General features: G+C 41.5%; 1 protein-coding gene and 1 pseudogene across 1 annotated transcript in view; both read left to right on the top strand.

Annotated features, from left to right (window-relative positions):
* The window catches only part of LOC112263277 (small G protein signaling modulator 1), an 80,286-nt gene that overhangs the window by 10,603 nt on the left and 42,360 nt on the right, over nt 1-27,323 (top strand). The window contains exon 3 of the mRNA XM_042330652.1: nt 25,311-25,386. Coding sequence (XP_042186586.1) covers nt 25,311-25,386 — 76 coding nt within the window. The remainder of the gene's footprint in view (nt 1-25,310; nt 25,387-27,323) is intronic.
* Nucleotides 20,741-21,549, top strand: LOC121847832 (annotated as a pseudogene).

The following is a 27,323-nucleotide window of genomic DNA, read 5'->3' as shown; positions in this document are numbered from 1 at the left end:
AATGGCGAAAGTTATTTTTGGTTGAAGTTTAATTGAACAGTATAAAACAATCAGAATGGAGAGGGACCCATTGAAATCACATAGAATGTATGTGTTGAAATCACATAGAATGTAGGGTCACACACTACTCATAGAAAATGTGTAACTTTTATTATTCAAAAACATAAAATACCGTCTTATACCGTCAAAACAATTTCAAATGTGTGTGCACATGGAGAGGAAACAATGTGAATATGTTATTATTTTGACCTTTATTTAACTAGGCAAGTCAGTTAAGAACAAATTCTTATTTACAATGACGGCCTAAGAACAGTGGGTTTAACTGCCTTGTTCAGGGGCAGAACTACAGATTTTTACCTTGTCAGCTCGGGGATTCGATCTAGCAACCTACTGGCCCAACGCTCTAACCACTAGGCTATCTGCCGCCCCATAACCAACCGTCATGCGGTCGGTTATTACGGGAGCAAGCCATTTAGACCGCCTTACCGATTGAACCAACATGATCTAGATTTAAATCGAGGACAGGCGAACTGAATGAACAACAAAGGCCAAATTAAAGTATAAACATTTTGGTACAATTGTTTGGGGAGGGTCCTCATCTCCGAGGGATGATCCTCGGAGTCAGATGTTGTGATGCTGGTAGCCCTGTGCGAGGCAGCTGGCATCGAAACACCCCCAGAAAGAATGTGAGTTACTCACCAGGGAGAAGGGACAAACCATGCAACATTTTAACCAGGGAGATGGGACACGTCCCAAGCAACGACTGGATCTAGAAATTGGAAACAAATGTATTAATTATATGGAAAAGAGATCCATGCAAAGAATGAGTGCCAGAATTGAACATCTGCTGATGTGTTTAGATGAAATGCAGGTCTGCTTGTACATAGAACCTAACCAAATGCTATGTAGATGCAAGTAGAACCTAACCATGTATGTGGTAATGTGATTTGAATAGATAAATTAATTATGATGACGCATGGCCTGCTGAGCACCAGAATCTTAGTTTCATCTGCATCTACTTCTACGTAGAAACCGACTGAATGCTACGTCTGCTCGTACCTAGAATCCAACCACACATGCTGTAATGCGAGGAGGTAGGGACACATGTCAATGCAGGCCTGTAGAGTGCCTAACATTGTTCAATTTGAGAATGTGTAATAATTATTAACCACCTTTTCATTTACTATTACAATAATCACAAACATTTGTAATTGGATACTCAACAACTGTGGCTACGGAATGAGAATTATATGAACGAAGCAATAATGAATGACCAACAACTCTATATGCATGACTAATTATTATTCACATGAAATGACAAACTATCCAATAACTATAATTTGAGGTATCGTGGAGCCATTATGAAGTTTATTAATTGAGCCTAACAAATGAAAGGTAGGCAGAGGACAACCAATCAACCTACAGTAGTTGTTGGAGAGTGAGGGTACATAGTCTACACCAGGTATCATTTGTCTTGAGTGTATGGTCAGGGGTCCGGAACAGAATTACAAATAATTTATAGGCTGCCAAAACATATAAACTCAGCAGAAAAAGAAACGTCCTTTTTTCAGGACCCTGTCTTTCAAAGATAATTTGTAAAAATGCAATAAAGTGGTGACTGTGGGACCAGCCGTTGTTAGCTGGGTAGGATGTGATTAGGGTTCTTAGTGTGTATGTAATAAAAACACATAGGAGAGTGATGAGCCCTACGTGCAGCCAATTTATCCAGTTATACTAATTGTGATGTAAAAATAACTTTAAGACACTGAAAAAGTTAATAATGCAACGTTGAAGAGAATAGCTATGAATTAGCATGATCATGATGTTAGCTCACCCTTTTGAAAATTAAAGTACTAGAGCACGTAATACTTCCAAATACGATTTCACAAAATCGTCAACTAAATAGGGTCTTTATAGAGAATAGAATAGAAAAATCCAAATTAGTTGAATGAGTACTCAAGTAATCTTGAAGCTTGGAGCACTGGCCCCAGATATGGAAGGAAGTACGCCTTGTGCTGCAACTACTTTGGCGATTAACTACGAGGCTGTGCTTCAAAGACGAGAGACATGATGTTCAGCAGTAAACTGTTTAGTGATGAGAGCTTGTGATAGAAGTTGGCCGCCAGGCCCAATTTGCGTACATAAATTATCAGTGGCATGACCGTGTGACAAACAATAAGCTATGATCACGCTAGTTCCTTTGACATTGTATGGTGTAGACTGATAGCCAACCTGTCTATGCATGGTGTTTGGAAGATTCCCAAAGATTCCCAAAGATTGGAAAGCAGCATCGGTCATCCCCCTCTTCAAAGGGGGGGGACACTCTTGACCCAAACTGATATATCAATCCTACCCTGCCTTTCTAAGGTCTTCGAAAGCCAAGTTAACAAACACATTACCGACCATTTCGAATCCCACCGTACCTTCTCCACTATGCAATCTGGTTTCAGAGCTGGTCATTGGTGCACCTCAGCCACGCTCAAGGTCCTAAATGATATCATAACCGCCATCGATAAGAAACAATACTGTGCAGCCGTTTTCATCGACCTGGCTAAGGCTTTCGACTCTGTCAATCACCACATCCTTATCGGCAGACTCAACAGCCTTGGTTTCTCAAATAATTGCCTCGCCTGGTTCACCAACTACTAGAGTTCAGTGTGTCAAATCGGAGGGCCGCTTGTCCGGGCCTCTGGCAGTCTCTATGGGGGTGCCACAGGGTTCAATTCTTGGGCCGACTCTCTTCTCTGTATATATCAATGATGTCGCTCTTGCTGCTGGTGAGTCTTATCCACTTCTACGCAGACGACACCATTCTGTATACCTTTGGAACTTCTTTGGACACTGTGTTAACTACCCTCCAGACGAGCTTCAATGCCATACAACTCTCCTTCCGTCGCCTCCAACTGCTCTTAAATACAAGTAAAACTAAATGCATGCTCTTCAACCGATTGCTGCCCGCACTTGCCCGCCCGGCCAGCATCACTACTCTGGACGGTTCTGACTTAGAATATGTGGACAACTACAAATACCTAGGTGTCTGGTTAGACTGTAAACTCTCCTTCCAGACTCACATCAAACATCTCCAAACCAAAATTAAATCTAGAATTGGGTTCCTATTTCACAACAAAGCATCCTTCACTCATGCTGCCAAACATACCCTTGTAAAACTGACCATCCTACCGATCCTCGACTTCGGCAATGTCATTTACAAAATAGCCTCCAACACTCTACTCAACAAATTGGATGCAGTCTATCACAGTGCCATCTGTTTTGTCACCAAAGCCCCATATACTACCCACCACTGCGACCTTTACGCTCTCGTTGGCAGGCCCTCGCTTCACACTCGTCGCCAAACCCACTGGCTCCAGGTCATCTACAAGACCCTGCTAGGTAAATCCACGCCTTATCTCAGTTCGCTGGTCACCATAGCAGCACCAACCCGTAGCATGCGCTCCAGCAGGTATATCTCACTGGTCACCCCCAAAGCCAATTCCTCCTTTGGCCACCTCTCCTTCCAGTTCTCTGCTGCAAATGACTGGAACGAACTACAAAAATTACTGAAACTGGAGACACTTATCTCCCTCACTAGCTCTAAGCATCAGCTGTCAGAGCAGCTCACAGATCACTGCACCTGTACATAGCCCATCTCTCAATAGCCCAAACAACTACCTCATCCCCTACTGTATTTATTTATTTATCTTGCTCCTTTGCACCCCAGTATTTCTACTTTGCACATTCATCTACTGCACATCTACCATTACAGTGTTTAATTGCTATATTGTATTTACTTCGCCACCATGGCCTATTTATTGCCTTACCTCCCTTATCTTACCTCATTTGTACACATTATATATAGACTTGTTTTTCTACTGTATTATTGAATGTATGTTTATTTACTCCATGTGTAACTCTGTGTTGTTGAAGGAGTCGTACTGCTTTGCTTTATCTTGGCCAGGTCGCAGTTGTAAATGAGAACTTGTTCTCAACTCGCCTACCTGGTTAAATAAAAAAATAAAAAAATACAACTGTGAAGGGAGGTCTGTGATTGCTACCAGTAGTTGTGGTATGACCGCCATGGCGGGCGAAATCGGAGGCTGAAGCTTGCAGGGAGATGCATTCCCCCAATTCAGTACAGGAAATATGTAGCCTGGTCCTTTGAAAGCTGAAGCAACACATGTCATGATAAACAATTTTATTAGACAACAAGCATGAAATCTAGCAGGTAACAAACTGCAGCTCACAGCCACAATTGTTCATTAATATATTCCAGTCAATGACAGCCCTGCCACTTGGTTTGCTACTGGGAGGGCTGAAACTAGGTTCAAGGACCGACATAACAAATCAAAGTTAAGTTGTTTGCTGATACTGATGAACGATTACTGCTTTTTGAGGTCGGTTCGGTTTTGGTTTGATTATAAAGAAATTGTGAAGTTTTTTAAATTTTAGCTTTGATAATTGTTTTAAACATTTAAATGAGCTATGCACTATGTGGGTCGAATGCTGTAAAACCACAGAATAAAACAAGTAATTAAAGTCCCATGATGGTATTGACTGCCCATTACTGCCTATCACTTCTTAACCATAATTATTCACATTACTTTAATAAAATATGTCATTTGTTTTATTTGATGACTATTATTTAATTCCAAGTCATCATCTCTGTAGAACTGCTGCCTATCCTGTCTGACAAAATAACGATTTTAGTAGTTCTTCAAAGTAATTAAGGCACTCTTTTATGACTGCTGAACACCAACTATCAATCATTTAGAGCATGTATTTTCAGTTAGAGATTCCTTGTGAAGCAACTACTCTCTCCCTCTTGATCGCGCATCTTCTGTCTCTTCTCTCCCAGATCGGACAAGTAGGCACGCAATGGATTATGGTCATTGTAGTTAATGACCCCGTTTTCTGCCCTAAACAATGTCAAATATTGGCCTGTTGGAAAATACAACACTACTACTTCGTACAATTCATGCTTGATCTCTTGAGAAACTGTGCATTGAGCTCACAGAAATAAACCGGTAAATTATAGTTGTTTAAAAATGACCGAAATGTCAGTTAATTGGTTAATTGCTCAGATAAACACTTTGTTGACAACAATGAATAGTGATGAGAAAATAAGCAGTCGGAGGCATAGTGAGCTCATGAAGCATTAATGAAATATTCCCCACTGATATGCTTTAGGTTAAAATAACAGTGATATTGCAAAACACCACTGTGAAGTCGGCTACAATTAGACCTATGCATTAAGGCCAACATTACAATGTAAAATCTGGACGATAATGCCTACAGTCCTTTAGGATAGGCTAGATGTTGCCACAGATAGCTATACAATACCGATCCATGATTGCAGGCCATAGTGTCAGCGCTATAGGCTACAGTCAAAGACTGCATAATGATTTTTTTGACAGGGGGTGCAGAATTTTGTTTTGCCTGATTTAGATAGGTTTCTGCCAATAGTTTCCGACATTTTGGTTAGTCAACTATGTCTATAATTAGAAGCATGCAGCTTCTCTTTTGTCATTATATGTTGCCCCATAAGACTAAATATACCACTGCTCAACAGAAAAATGTAATAGATCGATAGAATGAATGCTTCAATCTAGTTGACAACGTTAATGTTTCTGTCATCCTTTGCAAAGCAGAAATGTTTAGGGACTGGGGAGAAAATAGAATAAAACAACAACAAACAAACAAAAAGATTTTCTGTGCAAAATGTCCAAATGACATCAGTTTGACCAGTTGTAAGGAAAAAGAAAGCTGTGAAAATGACCGTGTTTCTGATAAGATTTCAGTTTGGCTTCGATGCATATATTATCTGGTTGAAGTACTGTCAGCTTTTATGATGCTTTTATGATGAAGACAGCACCCCTACAGATCTTCTGTCCCCCCCCCAAAAAAAAAAAAATGCCTGCATTTGGTGTATCATTTTGCTGCAAGAAATGCTTAATTCTGCAGGAGTTATTATTAAGGCTATAGCCCTATTCGAATTAGGATTATTAGAGAACGTTGCTTATGTATGTATTACTCCAGAATGTCTGTTATTCCAGAGGACGATACAGACAGAATAAAACATTTTCCAAACTACCCCCCTGTAATTCTTTTTTTTTGTTTTTTTAAGAAAAAAAGATTGACAGTTATGACGGCAGCCTGGAGTTTTTTTTTCTAGGTGTGAAGATATTTCTAGAAGCCATCGTTGGTATAGTGTCGCCATAATATTTTCTGAATTGAGGAAGTGTGATCATAATCATTAGGATATTTTAGTGATCCACAGTAGAAGACGTCCTAAAAGCCCCCCTGCCTTCAGATGTGAGCTAAACAGCTAACTTGCACTTGATATGCGTTTTTAGGCTATGGATGAGAAAGTGAGTTTGTTGTGTGCTGCTTTGTGATCTATAAACATCAAGGGTTGGATTAAATAGGCGCAATATTTTTTATGATGCATTTGGTGCATTTCATTCACACAAAACGTAAACACCTTCATTGTGAAGGTTGATACATGTAGGCCCTTCCATATGCAGTTGACGTCGGAAGTTTACATACACCTCAGCCAAATACATTTAAACTCAGTTTTTCACAATTCCTGACATTTAATCCTAGTAAAAATGCCCTGTCTTAGGTCAGTTAGGATCACCACTTTTTTTAAAGAATGTGAAGTGTCAGAATAATAGTAGAGAGAATGATTTATTTCAGATTTTATTTCTTTCATCACATTCCCAGTGGGTCAGAAGTTTATATACAATCAATTAGTATTTGGGAGCATTGCCTTTAAATTGTTTAACTTGGGTCAAACATTTTGGGTAGCCTTCCACAAGCCTCCCACAATAAGTTGTGTGAATTGTGGCCCATTCCTCATGACAGAGCTGGTGTAACTGAGTCAGGTTTGTAGGCCTCCTTGCTCACACACGATTTTTCAGCTCTGCCCACACATTTTCTATAGGATTAAGGTCAGGGCTTTGTGATGGCCACTCCAATACCTTGACTTTGTTGTCCTTGAGACATTTTGCCACAACTTTGGAACTATGGTTGGGTCATTGTCCATTTGGAAGACCTATTTGTGACCAAGCTTTAACTTCCTGACTGATGTCTTGAGATGTTGCTACAATATATCCACATACTTTTCCTCCCTCATGATGCCATCTTTTTTTGTGAAGTGCACTAGTCCTTCCTGCAGCAAAGCACCCCCACAAAATAATGCTGCCACCACCGTGCTTCACAGTTGGGATGGTGTTCTTCTGCTCAAGCCTCCCCATTTTCCCTCCAAACATAACGATGGTCAGTGTATGTAAACTTCCGACTTCAACTGTATATGCTATGCACAGCACTTCAATTTATCGAATCAGTTATTGTATTCTTGCTCAAACCGCCAGCAACAGCTGTAAAACTCAGACATTTCTCTCAAAACAGGGATGACGATTAGTATTATCAGAGGATTTTGGAGTTTGCCAAAATACAGTAGATTATTCTGGTTAGTCAATGTCCAGATTCCAGTTTCCATTTAACCCATCTAAACAGTAGGCGACAGTTCCCTTGACATGCCAAAGGCCTATTTGAAATCCCGTTTTGTGACTGTCGAATTTGTATAGCACCTCACAATCATCACACATAACATAGCTGCAGTAGCGGATTTCGGTATAGGCAACATGGGCAGCCGTCCAGGGCGGCATCTTGCCGGAGGTGGCATTGGGCGCCCACACCAAATAAATCAGGAATGGTGGCATTTGCACAATCCGTTTTCTATCGCTCATTTGCACGTCATGTCAATGATATCATGTCACCGTGTGGGACTGTGGGTCACGTAACCTTGTCGGTGTGGGCGCCCTGATTCTAGTTTGTGAGCTAGGCAGGCTACTGCCTGGGAAGGTCTCCCACTCAGAAGTACGAGATGGAGAGGGGGGCGGGGTTAGGTTGATCTCGGGTCTTCCTACTGGAAGTCCGAGGTAGGGAAGCGGGGGTAGGTTGACCTCGGGTCTCCCTACTGGAAGTCCGAGGTAGGGGGAGCAGGGAATCTATCAACTAGCGCACCTCTGACTTTGTACAGTACTAATGCAATAAGTAAAATCAGTCACACTACGAAAAGCTACCAAATAAACCACAATTCATTCATAATACTGTGAATATATAGTTTCACAGACATATTGTTGCATTTTTTTTCCTGGTTTGTGCGAAATCGTTAACAAAATATAAAACCAATCTGCACACCACCAAGGTGAAATGGTTTAGTCTTAACTCTTGGTTGACAGAGTTGTGGGATGGGTAATGTATTGATGCTTGAGTGCCAAATCAACACACATTTGTTTCTATTTCTCTTTGTTACTTATCTTTGATATTTATGAGTCTTATTTTTGTACATGTTTTTTAAATATTTATATAGTTTTAAATGTTATGATTATTAATTTGTTCCAAATGTCAAAAAAATAAATATATTATTATATATATAATAATTAGTTAGTGCAGAATAGGATTTTTCTTTTTTGGCGAGGGGCACTGAAGGGGTGTTTCCCCAGGGAGCCATATTAGGTGACTTTTACTTGAGTCATTTTCTATTAAGTTATCTTTACTTTTACTCGAGTATTACAGTTGGGTACTTTTTCCACCACTGGTGAGAAGAGAGCAAGGTAACAATTACCCAGGTATGCCCATAGGTTGTTTAGCAAGCGTGGGAAAGTTGCATTAGTCAGCTCTGCTCATTGGCCATAGGGTAATAGGTGACTGACATTCTGCACATGGCTATTTGATAGTAAAGGACGAGGAGTGACATGACGTTGATGAGCGCATCAACATCAAATATAAATTCCCATAGAGAGGAAACGATGTGAATATGGGATGACGTCAAAGCAGCACACCATTCAGACCGCCGCCTTACTGATTGAACCTACATTATCACCTACATATCTCTTATCCACAGCAACATGCAATCAGGTCATTCCAATTAAGTAGGCAATACAACCATAAACAGTGCATTCGGAAAGTATTCAGACCCCTTAATTTCCCCCACATTTTCTTATGTTAATGTCCTCATTAATCGAAACACAATAATACCCCATAATTACAAAGCGAAAACAGGTTTGTATTTGTTTGTGCAAATTGACCACATTTTGTTTTGAAATTCCTTATGTACATAAGTATTCAGACCCTTCGCTATGAGACTCGAAATTGAGCTCAGGTGCATCCTGTTTCCATTGATCATCCTTGATGTTTCTACAACTTGGAGTCCACCTGTGGTATATTCAATTATATTGGACTCGGCGTTGCCTTAAGGCATGAGGGTATACCACACCAGCTGTTTGAGCAGCTGCCCCTGGGCCCTGAGGACACACAGCTCCACCACCTCATCCTCTCCTATAAAGAAAAGGTCACGGGGCAAACCAAAGGCGACAAACTAGGGGTCAGAAGTGGTGCTGTTATTGATGTAGGTAAGCCATTGAGAACACATAGTCATTTGCAAAAATCAATATTCAATATTCAGGCCTTCATCTCAGTGGGAATGTGGGTTGTGGGGGAATTTTAAAACAGCCAGCATGTACTGCTTGTAAAACAACAAGGAGATGCACTTCAAAGCTTTCTGCAAAAATCAAGTATTTTCATCAACTTAACCTTAAATTTAAAAACAGTGAATGAGTAAATTCATTGTATTGTCTCATGTTCAGTATTGACCAGAGGCCTGATGTTTGAGCTGCTCTGATTTAACTGTGTCACTCTGCGGCCTCCTGAGCCTCTCTCTCTCACAGCAGGGTGGGCCCCTAATGAGCAAGGTGTGTGTGTGTGTGTGTGTGTGTGTGTGTGTGTGTGTGTGTGTGTGTGTGTGTGTGTGTGTGTGTGTGTGTGTGTGTGTGTGTGTGTGTGTGTGTGTGTGAGATCAGACTTTGGGATTGCTATTGTTATCGTGATGGCAGCATGAGTCATGTTTGTGGCTGATTTTTAACATTGCTGCCGACGCTGACAAGGTTGTGAACTCAGACGGCCAAAGGCAGGGCTTTTGGTTTGAAATTGGTATATAGCATTTCCATTTTAATGCTTTCAGGGGGCCAAAATTGAATATGCGCTGTATTTACCCATTAGTATCATCAGTTGTATCCAAGCCTTAGTTAGCATACTTTAATTACCATGGTTCAAGTCAAATATCATATGAGTCACCAGTGTTTTTCCCTTCTCAGTAAACTATGTAAATGGACTTGTGTCCTAGAAAAAAATCCTACATAAATCTAATGTATTTTATTAGCATTTTTATAATGAGGAAGGATGAGTATTTCTGAGTGCATCTTGTCATGGTAATTTCCTGTATTACTAAACATTGAGAGAGCAAACCACACACAAGTCAGAGTTATATTATAAAGTCCATCTTTAATTATATATGAGCTTCACCATAGCCCTGTGACTCTCAGATCAACTCAGTGTCTATAAATTAATTCTCTGAGAGTGCTTACAAAATAATTCTTAGCATCATTTATAGCCAAGACACACCCCTCTCAACTCACATGACGAATAACATATCTTAGGAACATTACAAAGGAAGACTTTTAAATGAGAGAGGAGTATCCCATAGCCAGACAGCATTAGCTATAAATTACTGTTCAGTTTGGTCTCTTAAGACGAGATTCTAATCTCGTTCTTGGTACCACTTAGGACCAAAACATTACCTCATCCAATGGCATATATCAATTGTCAATTCTAGATACCCCCATCTCAAATACAATCCCTCCTGGACAAGCTCACGGAGACAGTGAGCCTCTTAGGTCATATACTAGGTCAAGATAAGGGCAACCTCAGAGGGGACATACAATAGTTTCAGACACATTCCCATAAGAAGACAAGCCTCCATTCTGTCCTCCTCCCCTTCTGACATTCTTCATAGCATCACATGGTTTAACAGATACATTGACATATGAAGACAAGCCTGACCTCTCCCCTCTCTGGGCCCCAAGTGACTGAGCCCTAGCTGAGAAGGGATAACTGCAACTGCCAACAGTATAGTCCAAAAGAAGACATTCTAATGTCAAAAATAAGATAAAACCTCTTATTTATCTATGTTACCTAACTAATTCTGATTCAGCCACGACATTCCCCCCTCAAGGGACATTGTCCCTTCTGGAGAATCAGAACAGTAATTACATACTCAATATTTAAAATAAAATAAAAAATAAAATCCCTTCAATGTCAAATACCTTAGCTTATATGTAAGCTTTTTCCCTTCTGAAACTAAGTTTACAACCTTTATTCTACAAGACAAACTTGCACAGGTTTAATCACAAAGAATAATCAATTGTTGAGAAAAATAAAAATAAAAACATAACATAGAAATACTCCCTAAGTTACATGAGAACCAGTGTCTAAACACAGACGTCATCACAACATATAGGACAGGCATCCCTCTAAGTCCTTATGCTCAGAGATGTAGTCAGGAATAGAGAATAGGTCAGGGAAATCATTCATATTCCAAATCATAATTAAAAAATCAAATATTTATCCAACCAAAATTTAGAATGACATTGCTCAGTGATTCAAATTGGTCTTTTCACTCTTAGTAAAAAACTCACTTCAACACACATCAATATTAGCAGAATTTACATTCATATTAACATTCAGTATAATTATCCCATAATTCTACTATTAACTTTTTTAATCACGATTATAATACAGATCAGTATCTCAATGCATTCTTAATCTAAATTACTATAATTTTACGTGGTGTAGACCTCTACAATCAACCTGATACCTCAAAAGTCTAAAACAATTGTATTGGCACAGTTGACCAACCCCCTCTCTCAGGCACTGATTCTTCTGGCGTCCTTTTCCTTCTTCTTCAGATAGCTTTACAGTTCAAAGTGGATGGTCCATGATAATGTCCCAATTTCAATGTTTCATCTTTACCACTCATTATTATGTCTTGTCCATTCGTCCACCATGATACCAGCAACATAAGAAAAGTTTAGAACAGATTTCTCTCCATCCTCACTCCACGTGGACTCCTCTCACACTCCTGAGAGAAACATGAAAGAAAAGCAGTTGATAGCTTAGATCGGATACTGTACACCAATTTCTGGCTTGGTTCCTTTCTCCCGGTAGAAGTGGTCCAGACAGGGCCTTATTCAACGCCTCAATAGCCTATATTATATGTAGCCTTAGAAATACAGTGTATTCAGGAAATATTCAGACCCCTTGAGTTTTTCAACATTTTGTTACGTTACAGCCTTATTCTAAAATGTATTAAATTACACACAATACCCCATAAAGACAAAGTGAAAACAGGTTTTTAGAAATGTTTTCAAATGTAAAAAAAAAAACCAGACCCTTTGTTATGAGACTCGAAATTGAGCCTCCCGAGTAGCGCAGCGGTCTAAGGCACTGCAGTGCTTGAAGCGTCCCTACAGATCCGTGTTCGACTCCGGGCTGTGTCACAGCCGGCCGCGACCGGGAGACCCATGAGGCGACTCACAACTGGCCCAGCATCGTCTGGGTTAGGAGAGGGTTTGGCCTGCCCGGATGTACTTATCCCATCGCGCTCTAGCGACTCATGTGGCAGTCCGGGTGCATGCACTCTGACACTGGCTTCGGGGTTATGCGCCCAGTGTGTCACGAAGCAGTGCAGCTTGGCAGTGTCGTGTTTCATAAGGACGCATGGCTCTCGACCTTCGCCACTACCGAGTCCATACCGGAGTTGCAGCGATGGGACAAGACTGTAACTACTAATATAATTGAGATGGTTTGGGATGAGTTGGACCGCAGAGTGAAGGAAAGGCAGTGAACAAGTGCTTAGCATGTATGGGAACTCCTTCAAGACTGTTGGAAATGCTTTCCAGGTTGTCATTGTAAATAAGAATTTGTTTTTAACTGACTTGCCTAGTTAAATAAAGGTTTTATCAAATAAAAATTCCAGTGGAAGCTGGTTGAGAGAATGCCAGTGTGTGAGTGTGCAAAGCTGCCGTCGAGGCAAAGGGTGGCTACTTTGACGAATATCAAATATAAAATATATTGATTTGTTTAAGACTTTTTTGATTACTACATGATTCCATATGTGTTCTTTCATAGTGTTGATGTCTTCACTCTTATTCTACAATGTAGAAAATAGTAAAAATAAAGAAAAACCCATGAATGAGTAGGTGTGTCCAAACTTTTGACTGGTACTGTGTGTATATAAAAATATCTATATCATTTATATATTAACAAGAAAATATGGGGGATTGGAAATGATGCAGACAATTGCATTGATGAAAGCCAGTCTATCTACAATATTAAATCTGATCTACCCCTTGTTCACCCATGGCTGCGTGGCCACATATGCCTCCAACTCAATCATCAAGTTTGCAGACGAAACAACAGTAGTAGGCCTGATTACCAACAATGACGAGACAGCCTACAGGAAGGATGTGAATGCCCTGGTGGAGTGGTGCCAAGAATATAACCTCTCCCTCAATGTCAACAAAAACGAAGGAGCTGATCAAGGACTTCAGGAGACATCAGAGGGAGCACCCATCCACATTGACGATAGAGAAGGTGAAAAGCTTCATGTTCCTCTGCGTACACATCACTGATAATCTGAAATTGTCTACCCACACAGAGAGTGTGGAAGAGAAGGCGCAACAGCGTAACAACCTCAGGAGGTTGAAAAAATGTGGCTTGGTTCCTAAGACCCTCACAAACTTTTACAGATGCACCATTGAGAACATCCTGTCGAGGATGGTGCGGTCGGCCCAACGCATCACACTGCCTGCCCTCCAAGACACCTACAGCACACTGCCTGCCCTCCAAGACACCTACAGCACCCGATGTCATAAGAAGCACAAAAAGATAATCAAGGACATCAACCCCCTGAGCCATGGCCTTGAAGTCCACCTGTGGTAAATTCAATTGATTTGGACATGATTTGGAAATGCACACAGCTGTCTCTATAAGGTCCCACAGTAGACCATTTCAGAGCAAAAACCAAGCCATGAGATCGAAGGAAATGTCCGTAGAGCTCCGAGACAGGATTGTGTCGAGGCAGAGATCTGGGGAAGGGTACCAACACATTTCTGCAGCATTGAAGGTCCCAAAGAACACAGTGTCCTTCATCATTCTTAAATGGAAGAAGTTTGGAACCACCAAAGCTCTTACTGGAGCTGACCGCCCGGCTAAACTGAGCAATCGGGGGAGAAGGGCCTTGGTCAGGGAGGTGACCAAGAACCCGATGGTCACTCTGACAGAGTTCCAGAGTTCCTCTGTGGAGATTGGAGAACCTTCCAGAAGGACAACCATCTCTGCAGCACTCTACCTTTATGGTAGAGTTGCCAGACGGAAGCCACTCCTCAGTAAAAGGCACATGATAGCCCGCTTGTAGTTTGCCAAAGGTGCCTAAAGGACTCTCAGACATTGAGAAACAAGATTCTCTGGTCTGATGAAAGAAATATTGAACTCTTTGGCCTGAATGTTAAGTGTCACATCTGGAGGAAACCAGGCACCACTCATCATCTGGCCAATACCATCCCTACGGTGAAGCATGGTGGTGGCAGCATCATGCTGTGAGGATGTTTTTCAGTGGCAGGGAGCTTGTCCAACCTGACAGATCTTGAGAGGATCTGCAGAGAATAATAGGAGAAACTCTCCAAATACAGGGCTACCAAGCTTAGTGTCATACCCAAGAAAACTCAAGTCTATAATCGCTGCCAAAGGTGATTGAAGAAGGTATTGAGTAAAGGGTCTGAATACTTATGTAAATGTTATATTTCCGTTTTTAATTTGTAATAAATTTACAAATGCCTAAAAACTGTTTTTTGCTTTGTCATTATGGGGTATTGTGTGTTGATTGCTGAGAGTTTAATTTTAAACTATTTTAGAATAAGTCTGTAACGTAACAAAATGTGGAAAAAGTGAAAGGGTCTGAATTCTTCCCAAATGCGCACTGTATGTTGATGATTCAACCCTTTGCGCGTCTGCAACCACAGCTAGTGAAATCTCTGCAACCCTAAACAATGAGTTGTAGTCAGTTTTAGAATGGGTGACCAGTAATAAACTGGTCCTTAAGATCTCTAAAACTAATAACATCGTATTTGGTACAAATCATTACCTTAGTTCTAGACCTCAGCTGAATCTGATAATGAATGGTGTGGCTGTTGATTAAGTTAAGGAGACTAAATTACTTGGTGTTACCTTAGATTGTAACTGTCATTGTAAAAAAATATTGATTCAGTGGTTGCAAAGATGGTGAGAGGTCTGTCTGTCATAAAGAGATGTTCTGCTTTTTTGACACCACACTCCACAAAGCAAGTCCTGCAGGCTCAAGTTTGATCTTATCTTGATTATTGTCCAGTAATATGGTCAAGTGCTGTGAAGAAGGATCTTGTTAAGCTGCAGCTGGCCATGAACAGAGTGGTGCGTTTTGCTCTTCATTGTAATCAGAGGGCTAATATCAATACTATGCATGCCAGTCTGTCTTTGCTAAGAGTTGAGGAGAGATTGAGTGCATCACTTCTTCTTTTTATTAGAAACATTCATGTGTTGGAAATTCCAAATGGTTTGCGTAGTAAATGTACACACAGCGCTGACACACACGCTTGGGGTATTTTCACAGTCCCCAAGTCCAGAACAAGCATTTTGTGACACTCGCAATAACATCTGCTAAATGTGTATGCGACCAATAGATTTGGATTTGAACACATTCAAGGAAAACATACAGTATTATCCAGAGCCATGACTGCATGGAACTCCCTTCCATCTCATATATGCACAAGTGAACAGCAAACCTGGTTTCACAAAACAAACAAGGCAACACCTCACGGTAAAACGCATCTCTCCCATGTAAATCTACTTTTTGTGTGTATGTACCATTGGAAAATAATTTTGGTTCCAACCAACCAATCATTTCATTCTGAACTGAACCATCATTTTTGTAAATTCTGTTTCATTTTTAAACTTTGAATTCTAGAGTTTTTTTTAACCTTAATCTCATTAAATGACTTCACCAATTAGTGCGGATAGAGCAGGCAAACTAGTTGTTTACGTACATGATGGACAGACAAGTGTAGCCTATGGCGCAAGATGCGACTGAAATGTTGCAAGTGGGGAGAGAGCGAGAGAGGGTTGAGGAGGAGGCTTGAAGAGCTGGGCATCTTGTTATGGCATGCATTATCCGAGTTAGGTCTACATAATTATATCTAGGGGATTGGCTTCTATGAAGGCACTTTGAATGTCCTTTTTGAGCTAGCTAGCTAGCTAACAAGCTTGAGCTAGGTAGCTAACAAGCTTGTGTGCAGAGCTGCACCAGAATTGAAAAAAAAAAAAAAGTTTTACATTTTAGTAGTTAATAAATCTAACGTGAAACATGATAAGTAGGATAATATAGTATAGTATCCTTAACTGTGCCTGACCACCATGATTCAGTGTTATGTAGCAAAATTTGAAATTGTGTTTTTGACATTGGATAAAAGCAGACACAGAGCTACAAAATGTTATATCATACACTGCATTTGATGAACAATGGGAAAGTAATTCTGCTTTGAAAGTTGATGAACTTGTAATCCCACTTTTGAGAAAGTGGCCATTGAATGTTTTGGTACACCTACTGGAGAGAGCTTTGTCTACACCTATTCAGCATTGTTCACGCCCTCTAAAGCCAGACCCACCCATCTCTTTAAGGATTCTCATGTGAGGTCATGTGCTAAACAGTGAGTAGTGTAGTAAAGATTAAGACTAAAAGTGGTAAAAGTTGTAGCCTACAATAAGAAAAAATTCCAGGTAAACAGAAAGTGTCCAGATAACAAATATTGTATAAATATTAGATGATTCTTACCCAGACACACTTTTCTAAATTGGTGAAAGAAATGCTATAACCCCCAGCCACATCTAGCTTAGTGGATGGGTCACTACAGAAGGTGTAAACGGTACAGTAAATGGTTACTTGCATAGTAGCAATATCAAAAATAGATGGTTTCAATATAAAGAAAATATAAGAAAAAGTGTCAATGCCAGTAGAGAAAGAACAAAATAATATACAGTATGTACAAGAACAATAACAATATCGTTGATACTGGTGATAGATGCATACAATCGGGTAAAGTGCCTGAGCAGCAGGATAAAAAATAAATAGTAGCCTTAATGTATGGCGTGTGTGTTAGGAGAGTGAATAGAGGCACTGCAGATAGTGCTGATGACTGGGAGCTCGCCCCCCAGTGATGAACTGGTCCGTTCAAACCACGCATGAACAAGGGAATCTATATTCGGAGAGCCTGTTTCTTTCCTTCCCTTGACTTTGGTGCAGGGCATGTGATGTCCATAGGCTCTTCATCGCAAAACTCCCTGATCTTCTCAGAAATGTAAGTTTGTCTTGCTGTTTCCAGTCCATGTGGTGCTTGTACAGGCAGACCATCTATTGGAGGAATGATGTCGGCGTTGCGCAGGAGCTGAAACCTGGTCCCGACTGAGTCCGAACGCTCCTTGGCAACAACAACACCAGGCTCCAGAGCATCAAAGCTGTAAAACAGGAAATAAGAAAACAAATTGAGAAGAAATTACAACCTTGCAAAACATCAATTCACCTCTCAAGTTTAGATAAGAAGAATAACCTTATACAATGCAATGAAAATGATATTCTCCTGAAGTGTTGGTACTGCTTGATCTGTGGCAGCGGCCTGAAGTACGGAGTCAGGTGTTGTTGCCAGCCATAGCTTTCCACTAGTACCGTACAATCCTCTAGTCCAAACAGCTATGGGATGTTGACCCCTGTCGCAATGCTGTCCTTCACAACACCAGCAATCTCGAGACCACAAACTTGTTATTTTCTTTCACCAATGCAGTTATCACAATTCAGGTCCACATGTGTTTCCCCAATTCCGTAGTTGGTGAAGAAATGATGCAAATACAGAAATAATGTGAGATCAATAAAATTAGTGCCAATCATGTTGGAGGTAAATTAAACAATCAAAATGTGTTGTTTATGCTGATGCTGAAAGACAAATTCTAGATACAAATATTTTAGCATAGCATTTTAGCATAGTAGCAGGTTGCCTAGTTGTTAGAGCTTTGGGCCAGTAACCAAAATGTTGCTGGATCGAATCCCGAGCTGACAGTGTAAAAATCTGTCATTAGCTGGTTAGTTAGCTAACATTAGGCTATAACTAGCAATGCAAATGGCTTTCTGAGATAATATTACTTCACAGATCATACATGTAATGTTAGCTAGTTTGCGGACGACACAACAGTGGTAGGCTTGATTACCAACAACGACGAGACGGCCTACAGGGAGGAGGTGAGGGCCCTCGGAGTGTGGTGTCAGGAAAATAACCTCACACTCAACGTCAACAAAACTAAGGAGATGATTGTGGACTTCAGGAAACAGCAGAGGGAACACCCCCCCTATCCACATCGATGGGACAGTAGTGGAGAGGGTAGTAAGTTTTAAGTTCCTCGGCGTACACATCACAGACAAACTGAATTGGTCCACCCACACAGACAGCATCGTGAAGAAGGCGCAGCAGCGCCTCTTCAACCTCAGGAGGCTGAAGAAATTCGGCTTGTCACCAAAAGCACTCACAAACTTCTACAGATGCACAATCGAGAGCATCCTGTCGGGCTGTATCACCGCCTGGTATGGCAACTGCTCCACCCACAATCGTAAGGCTCTCCAGAGGGTAGTGAGGTCTGCACAACGCATCACCGGGGGCAAACTACCTGCCCTCCAGGACACCTACACCACCCGATGTCACAGGAAGGCCATAAAGATCATCAAGGACAACAGCCACCCGAGCCACTGCCTGTTCACCCCGCTATCATCCAGAAGGCGAGGTCAGTACAGGTGCATCAAAGCTGGGACCGAGAGCCTGAAAAACAGCTTCTATCTCAAGGCCATCAGACTGTTAGACAGCCACCACTAACATTGAGTGGCTGCTGCCAACACACTGACTCAACTCCAGCCACTTTAATAATGGGAATTGATGTAAACTATATCACTAGCCACTTTAAACAATGCTACTTAATATAATGTTTACATACCCTACATTATTCATCTCATATGTATACGTATATACTGTACTCTATATCATCTACTGCATCTTTATGTAATACATGTATCACTAGCCACTTTAAACTATGCCACTTTGTTTACATACTCATCTCATATGTATATTCTGTACTCGATACCATCTACTGCATCTTGCCTATGCCGCTCTGTACCATCACTCATTCATATATCTTTATGTACATATTCTTTATCCCTTTACACTTGTGTGTATAAGGTAGTAGTTTTGGAATTGTTAGGTAGATTACTCGTTGGTTATTACTGCATTGTCGGAACTAGAAGCACAAGCATTTCGCTACACTCGCATTAACATCTGCTAACCATGTGTATGTGACAAATACATTTGATTTGATTTTTGATTTGACCTAAAGTGCCAGCCACCTAATGTTAGCTAGCTAGCTAACAGTAAGCTTTAACTTGCATTAAAATCAACATTCTGACAAAATTAGGAATGTATAATATCTGAAACTGTAGATAGACTCTTACCCGTGTACATGAATGAACGCTTCACAGCAGACTGCAATCCCTTTCATTAAATAAGACGTCCTGTGTAGTTTCCATTTTGTTTGTACAGCTTGCTTGGCCCGTTTTGTCAAGTCACTCTGGTTCACACTGACCACACTGATTATTGAGAGCAGTAGCAACACATTTGCAGTTTTCCATGGCTAACTTTATATCTTTTGCAAAAATGTAAAAAAAACTGTTTTTGCTTTGTCAGTATGGAGTATTGTGTGTAGATGGATAAGGGGGAAAGCAATTTAATCTCTTTTAGAATAAAGCTGTAAACGTAACAAAATGTGGAAAAAGTCAAGGTGTCTGAATACTTTCCAAATGCACTGTCTGCAAATATGTCCCGTGTTTGCGTTTTACACCTCCAGCAGAATAGTTACATTTGTGTGCATGATATTCAGTTTCACTGGCATATAGTACATTCTATGGATGGTCTTAAACTGCAGTCGTTTATGTCTGGGATGATATAAACATGATTGGGCATTCAAACATATCTGTATACATTCATTATCATCAGTATTGTCTCCCAGGTCTTCCTCACAGTTTTGTTTTACTTGTTATGTGTCATCAGGAAAAGCCTCTATCAACCCTTGATACAGTTTGGAAATCAACTTTAGAGGTTTGTCAGACTGCCTTAAAATAGTTTGAAGCTTCTTGCTTGTCCAGTGTTTGCTGCACAGAGAAAATAGTGTTGTATCTGCAAAAATTCCCCTCAGCTCCATCACCAGACTGGTCTTCCCTGGCTGCCTGACCCTGATGAGACCCCTGTCACCATCTGATCCTGCTCAGATGAGACATGACAAAGAATTACATTGGTGTACATTTATACATTATATTATCCATGAATATAATCAATGGTTCAACAATCTAAATAACCATGTATCCCAGACTGTAGCCTACCCATCAACTCAAGATGGAACTTTGTATCCATTCACTGATTATAATGTACTGCAAAATGTACCTGAGCTCTGTAGAGTGGTCTTCCCTGGCTGTCTGACCCTGCTAAGACATGATGAGCATAGTGTTGCGTACTGACTGTGCACTATGAAAGTGACGCCTGTAGAGCTGTTTATACCGTGTCTGTGTGAAAAGTAGGGAGTTAGCTGTGAGGAAACTGACAGATTGATAACGTTACATTGCTATACTTACTAATAAAAATGCAGAAAAACGTCAGGATATCGGTCTTCAATCATTTGTCTGCTGGTTTCATCGTTTGATTCAGGTCTAGTGTAATTGAGTCAAAAATTATAGCTAAAGTCAGTGAGCTAGCTAGCTAGCTAACTTTAGCTAACATTTCAGTTACATTAGTAGAACATCAGCACTGGGAGTAAATATATGCAGTTGACAAAAGAGGTACCAAACTGTTGGACCTTGACACCCACTACTGTTCAATAGACATAAGCTTCTACTACTTAATCTCCACCACTTATCTGCGTTTCCTCATCCTGATGGGGTCCTTTACCTACCATCTCCTGAGATGGAAGGTGGTCTATGCCTACCACCTCTTCCTGGCTTATGTCCACGATACAAAGAGGAGGAAGACACATGCGCCTCATTGAGGTCAGTACGATGCCATTGTCTCCTACAATGCCCACGATGAGCCTTGGGTCCTGGGGGAGCTTCTGCCAAAGCTGAAGAGAGAGCAAGGGTGGAGGTTGTCTGCACCACCGGTTCTTCGAGCCAGGCAAACGCATCATAGACAACATCACAGACGCCATCTCCGGGAGCCGCAAGACCATCGGCGTGATCAGTCGTCGCTACCTGGAAAGTGAATGGTACTCTCGGGAGATGCAGATGGCCAGCTTCAGTCTGTTTGATGAGCAGAAGCATGTGTTGATCCTGGTGTTTCTGGATTAGTTCCCGGACCAGCAGCTATCGCCCTACCATCACATGATGAGGCTGGTGAAAAGACTCACCTACTTGAGCTGGCCCAGAGCTGGGGAGCAAACTGGGATCTGGGAGAAACTCCGGGTGGCTTTGGGACTGCCCTGCTGAGGAGAAACCCATCCTCTCCGGGGTAGAGAGGGCATGATAGTGACATTCTAAATGTAAAGCCAATTGACCTGAAGCTGGACATAAAATATGTATAATAAGTTAAATAAAAGTCTAAGTGTATAAACTGCAATATTATTTCCAACAGAGGGATTAACTAATGTGTATATGTACTATAATGTACTATAATATGTACTATAATGTACTAATCAGAAACTGAGTTGGGCAAATGTTATGCAATTTCGTGATGAGATGTACAGATAATTAATTTGACCCATATTGTCAGAGCAAAATAATCCTGCAGCAACAGGATTTGAACGTTTAGTCCATAATGTTGCTTTATCGGTGGTTAAACTATTAGCTTGCCAATGTAACTGTTATGAAAGTTGTATTGTCAATTTGTTTTGTTATTTAAATGCAACTTTAAACATGTACATGACACTGTATCGTTTTGACAATATCGCAATATTATTTTTGCAATCGTTGGCTGTACCTGCAACAAAACTCTATTTAACATTATTTCTCCTTCATAGCTTGTTCTCCATCTTCTATGTTTTCATCTCTTATTTCCATGCCTGATCAAAACTCATTTTCACATGGCTCCCTTGTCCCTCTGCAGCAGACATGGTATACAATGTGTTTGGACCATGGAACCGCAATAAAATCTCAATGTTGCTATCGCAATACATATATACAAGTGTGAGAATCGCATGTGTTAATGCGTTAGTGTGGGTTTTCAGTGATTTTATGTAAATCACTAAGCTCATCTGCATTTCCTGCAGTGCAGGAAAATTCTCAGCAATGAAAGAGTGATTATATTCAGATCCTACATCTGTAGAATATGATGTTTTCACTTCCCTAATTTTCTCTTCACCTCCCTACCCTCATTTTTCTGTTTTGTCTCATTTAGTTGATTATGCAAACTCTAGAGATCGGCAGCCTAGTGGTTGGAGCGTTGGGCCTGTAACCAAAATGTTGCTGGATCGAATCCCCGAGCTGACACGGTAAAAATCTGTCATTCTGCCCCTGAGCAAGTCAGTTAACCCACTGTTCCCCGGGCGCCGAAGACGTGGATGTCAATTAAGGCAACCTCCCCGCACCTCTCTGATCAAATCAAAGTTTATTTGTCACGTGCGCCGAATACAACATCTGTAGACCGACCTTACAGTGAAATGCTTACTTACAGGCTCTAACCAACAGTGAAAAAAGGGAACAATAGGTAAGTAAAGAAATAAAAACAACAGTATATAAGACATGGAAAAATAACGGTAGCGAGGCTATGTACAGTAGTGAGGCTATAACAGTAGCAAGGCTATATACAGGCACCGGTTAGTCGGGCTGATTGAGGTAGTATGTACATGTAGATATGGTTAAAGTGACTATGCATATATGATGAACAGAGAGTAGCGTAAAAGAGGGGTTGGAGGGTGGCGGGTGGCGGGACACAATGCAGATAGCCCAGTTATCCAATGTGCGGGGGCACTGGTTGGTCGGGCCAATTGAGGTAGTATGTACATGAATGTATAGTTAAAGTGACTATGCATATATGATAAACAGAGAGTAGCAGCAGCGTAAAAGAGGGGTTGGGGGGCACACAATGCAAATAGTCCAGGTAGCCATTTGATTACCTGTTCAGGAGTCTTATGGCTTGTGGGTAAAAATGGTTGAGAATCCTTTTTGTCCTAGACTTGGCACTTCGGTACCGCTTGCCATGCAGTAGTAGAGAAAACAGTCTATGACTGGGGTCTTTGACCATTTTTAGGGCATTCCTCTGACACCGCCTGGTGTAGAGGTCCTGGATGGCAGGCAGCTTATCCCCAGTGATGTACTGGGCCATATGCACTACCCTCTGTAATGGCTTGCGGTCGGAGTCCGAGGAATTGCCGTACCAGGCAGTGATGCAACCAGTCAGGATGCTCTCGATGTTGCAGCTGTAGAACCTTTTGAGGATCTCAGGACCCATGCCAAATATGTTTAGTTTCCTGAGGGGAATAGGCTTTGTCGTGCCCTCTTCACGACTGTCTTGGTGTCAAATGCGGAAGACACATTTCAGTTGATTGCATTCAGTTGTACAAATGACTAGGTATCCCCTTTCCCTTACTAGTTATCTATACAGTGGGGCAAAATAGTATTTAGTCAGCCACCAATTGTGCAAGTTCTCCCACTTAAAAAGATGAGAGAGGCCTATAATTTTCATCATACACTTCAACTATGACAGACAAAATTAGAAAAAAAATCCAGAAAATCACGTTGTAGGATTTTTAATGAATTTTATTTGCAAAAAACGAGTGGAGGACAGAGGAGCCTCTTAAAGAAGAAGTTACAGGTCTGTGAGAGCCAGAAATCTTGCTTGTTTGTAGGTGACCAAATTCTTATTTTCCACCATAATTTGCAAATAAATTCATTAAAAATCCTACAATGTGATTTTCTGGATTTTTTTTCTCATTTTGTCTGTCATAGTTGAAGTGTACCTATGATGAAAATTACAGGCCTCTCTCATCTTTTTAAGTTGGAGAACTTGCACAATTGGTGGCTGACTAAATACTTTTTTGCCCCACTGTATGTCACAGTGCATTTGCACTGAGCAGGGCTTTAACTCTCAACCTTCTGCACCACATCACACACCATTCACAGCCAACTGTCTTAGCCAACAGATCAAGGAAGTGGAACTCCGGGAATGTGGTGCCACCAATGTACTCCAGCCATCATGTTATGGGCAAGATTTACATCCACAAACTGAAATGGCTGTGTGTTTGTTTGTGACCCGACTTCACTCCAAAAGACTCCCCACTGATCTAAGCCTAAGAATTAGCAAGTTACTGTACAGGTCTCAGGCAAGGCTACTCTGTTACATTTATGACAGACAATAATACTTCCACATCTGTTTAACTATACTAGATTTACAATCAGAGATACACAATCAAGTCATTTCTGCTTCTGCTTCAATGGAACATTGTGAACTTTTAATCCGCCCTCCGTAGTGATATTCAAAGCTCCTCTGTCTGCACAGCTGTGCGTGTGTGTCTGTGTCTTTGTGTTCTCTAGGCAGACACCACCTCTCTTTGTGCAGGGTAATATCTCCTCAGAGGAAAGACTCATTACAACAGGAAATTAATGCTATCTGGGCTTCTCTCTATGCAGGCTGATTTCCCAGATGTAGAGCAGTGGCAGTGCTAGGAGATGTCCCCGTATTCACCAGGGTCAGAGTTATCAGTCATCTGGGGTGCAGGTCTGATGTTGTCCCTGCGAGGACAGCCTGTGTCCAGGTCAGCAAGGGGGAAACCACGGTTTCGATAAAACCAAACCCTTCAAATGAGTCGTACTCTGACCCCCCCTCCCGCTTTTTCCCCCAAAGTGAGGTTTCTGCTATATCTGACGTCACTGACTCAATTGCAGGTGTCGTATGGTGCCAGCCTCGACGATACATGAAAAGCCGGCGACACTGTGCTCTCACGCTCTCTCTTTCTCCATTCACATCTCAAGAGATTCGATTACAAAGCCAGGCTGTGAGGTGGGCCCCAGAGGTGTGGGTATAGTAGCCCACTCACCTAACCACCCAACCTCAACCCTCTTCAGCCCTATCCATCTGAGATCAGCTTGATGCAAGCTGGGTGACTCATTCATCTAACTTGGCGTGTACTCTTGGCACGCACTCATCTCATTCTCTCTCACTCTCTCCTTTCCTCCTTCCCTCCACCCCTCCGATCTCTTACCAATGTTGAAAAAATGCAGTAGAAATTGACTGGTAAATCCTTTCCTCGTTTCCGTAGACTAGTGGTTTTATCGAGAATGTCTGAGTGTCTCCCTCTGTCATTCACAGGTGAAGCAGATCATGGAGGAGGCTGTCACAAGGAAGTTTGTACATGAAGACAGCAGCCACATTGTCTCGTTTTGTGGTGAGTTTCAACTATTGGGACATATTTGTTCATTAATCACCTAAAAATATCATCTTTGGTCATTGTGCCAATCAGAAGGAACAGGTCTCCTGTCGGACATGAGTCAGTCAGCTTCCATTGGCCAGGTGTTTTTTCAGACGTACACTGAGTGGACAAAACATTAAGAACACCTGCACTTTCCATTACATAGACTGACCAGGTGAAACCAGGTGAAGGTATGATCCCTTATTGATGTCACTTAAATCCACTTCAATCATTGTAGATGAAGGGGAGGAGACAGATTAAAGAAGGATTTTTAAGCCTTGAGACAATTGAGACATGGATTGTGTATGTTTAGCATTCAGAGAGGGAATGGAAAAGACAAAATATTTAAGTGCCTTTGAATGTGGTATGGTAGTACTTGCAAGGCGCACCGGTTTGTGTCAAGAACTGCAAAGCTGCTGGGGTTTTCACACTCATCAGTTTCCCGTGTGTATCAAGAATGGTAAACCACCCAAAGGACATCCAGCCAACTTGACACAACTGTAGGAAGCATTGGAGTCAACACAGGCCAGTATCCCTGTGAAACGCTTTCAATACCTTGTAGAGTCCATGCCCTGACGAATTGAGACTGTTCTGAGGGCAAAGGGGGGGGGCAACTGAATTTTAGGAATGTGTTCCTAATGTTTATACACTCTTATTATATTTGGTATAAGAATAATATTGGTTTCCCATTTTCTGGTACCTTAAAACATGTCTATAAAACCTGACATCGCAAAGAAAATCTGTCAGAATCACGTCATTGCAACCATTGCTGGGAAGCCTCTTATGTAACACAGCCAGGGAACAAGGTCGTAGAGCCCTGTGAAGAGTTTAGGTGATTTAACACTTTAGTAAAAAAAAGGCTTGTTGTAAACATAAGGATAGGTGATAATGACAATCTGTTGCACTGCATTGGGGTGTGAAAGAATCATCTCACAGTCACTGACGTGGGGGAGGGTGGGTGACATGTTAGTCATCAAGCCTCACTGACATCCTACCGAGGTTCGCAGGCTATTTTATCAACTGATAAAAGTGGCAAAGGAAAATACCAAATCTGCATATCACGTCAACCTGTGGGTAGAACGTTTGAGCGGCTGCTAGCTGACAACTGTGAGATCCATCTCTAAGGAATGGCTCTCCCTTCCCACAACAACAGTAGAGTAGCTTGCCTTTTAACAGACCTGGAAGTAAGAGCTTTCCCTCGAGCTCATACACCGTGGTGGGTGTTAGCTCCCCTTGCCCCCCCATGGGCTCTCTGTGTTGTTGTGGCTCTTTTACTCCCACATATTCTACTCTGCTCACGTTGTACACCAAGCTGTCACAATAGAGATGTGTCTGTGCAGAGATCACAGGATGGACCGGCAGGGCGAGGGGTGGAGGAGAGGACTTGCTTGGGCAGGTCACCAGGGAGTAATTAGCCTCTATCATCATGGTCACATTTTACAAGTCTCTAAGGCAGGAGCGCCTGGGAAAATGTCAAGCGTTAGCCGTTTGACACGTCTCTTCTTCCTTTTCTCCTCACCAAAAGAGCTATTATTCGTTTCACTGCTGTGACCGAGATGGTCAACAGTCATCCAATTGTTAATTAAGCTTAGTATTAAAGGTGTGGTCGTGGACGTAGCCTGAGTCCGATCTGTTTCTGCTCTTTTGCCAGCTCCATAAGGCACCTAGGATTTTGGCACATTGAAGAATTCATCTAAGCCAATATGGTGGTTGGCCATATTTAGAATGTGTTCATGCCATTGTGCTGAAATCGCCTGTGAGTGTAGCACTAGCTGAGCCGGTCTGGGTCAGTAGCAACACACACGGAGTCCCGTAATGTGTTCTGTTGCCACAGACACATGCTGATTAGGGGTCATTACTTCAGTAGCTGTGATGACCTTTTTAATAAGAGTGCCTGTGTAGAGAGAGGACCG

This window comes from Oncorhynchus tshawytscha, linkage group LG12 (genome assembly GCF_018296145.1).
Source record: "Oncorhynchus tshawytscha isolate Ot180627B linkage group LG12, Otsh_v2.0, whole genome shotgun sequence".
Lineage (NCBI taxonomy): Eukaryota > Metazoa > Chordata > Actinopteri > Salmoniformes > Salmonidae > Oncorhynchus > Oncorhynchus tshawytscha.
This window is presented reverse-complemented; position numbering and strand designations above follow the sequence as displayed.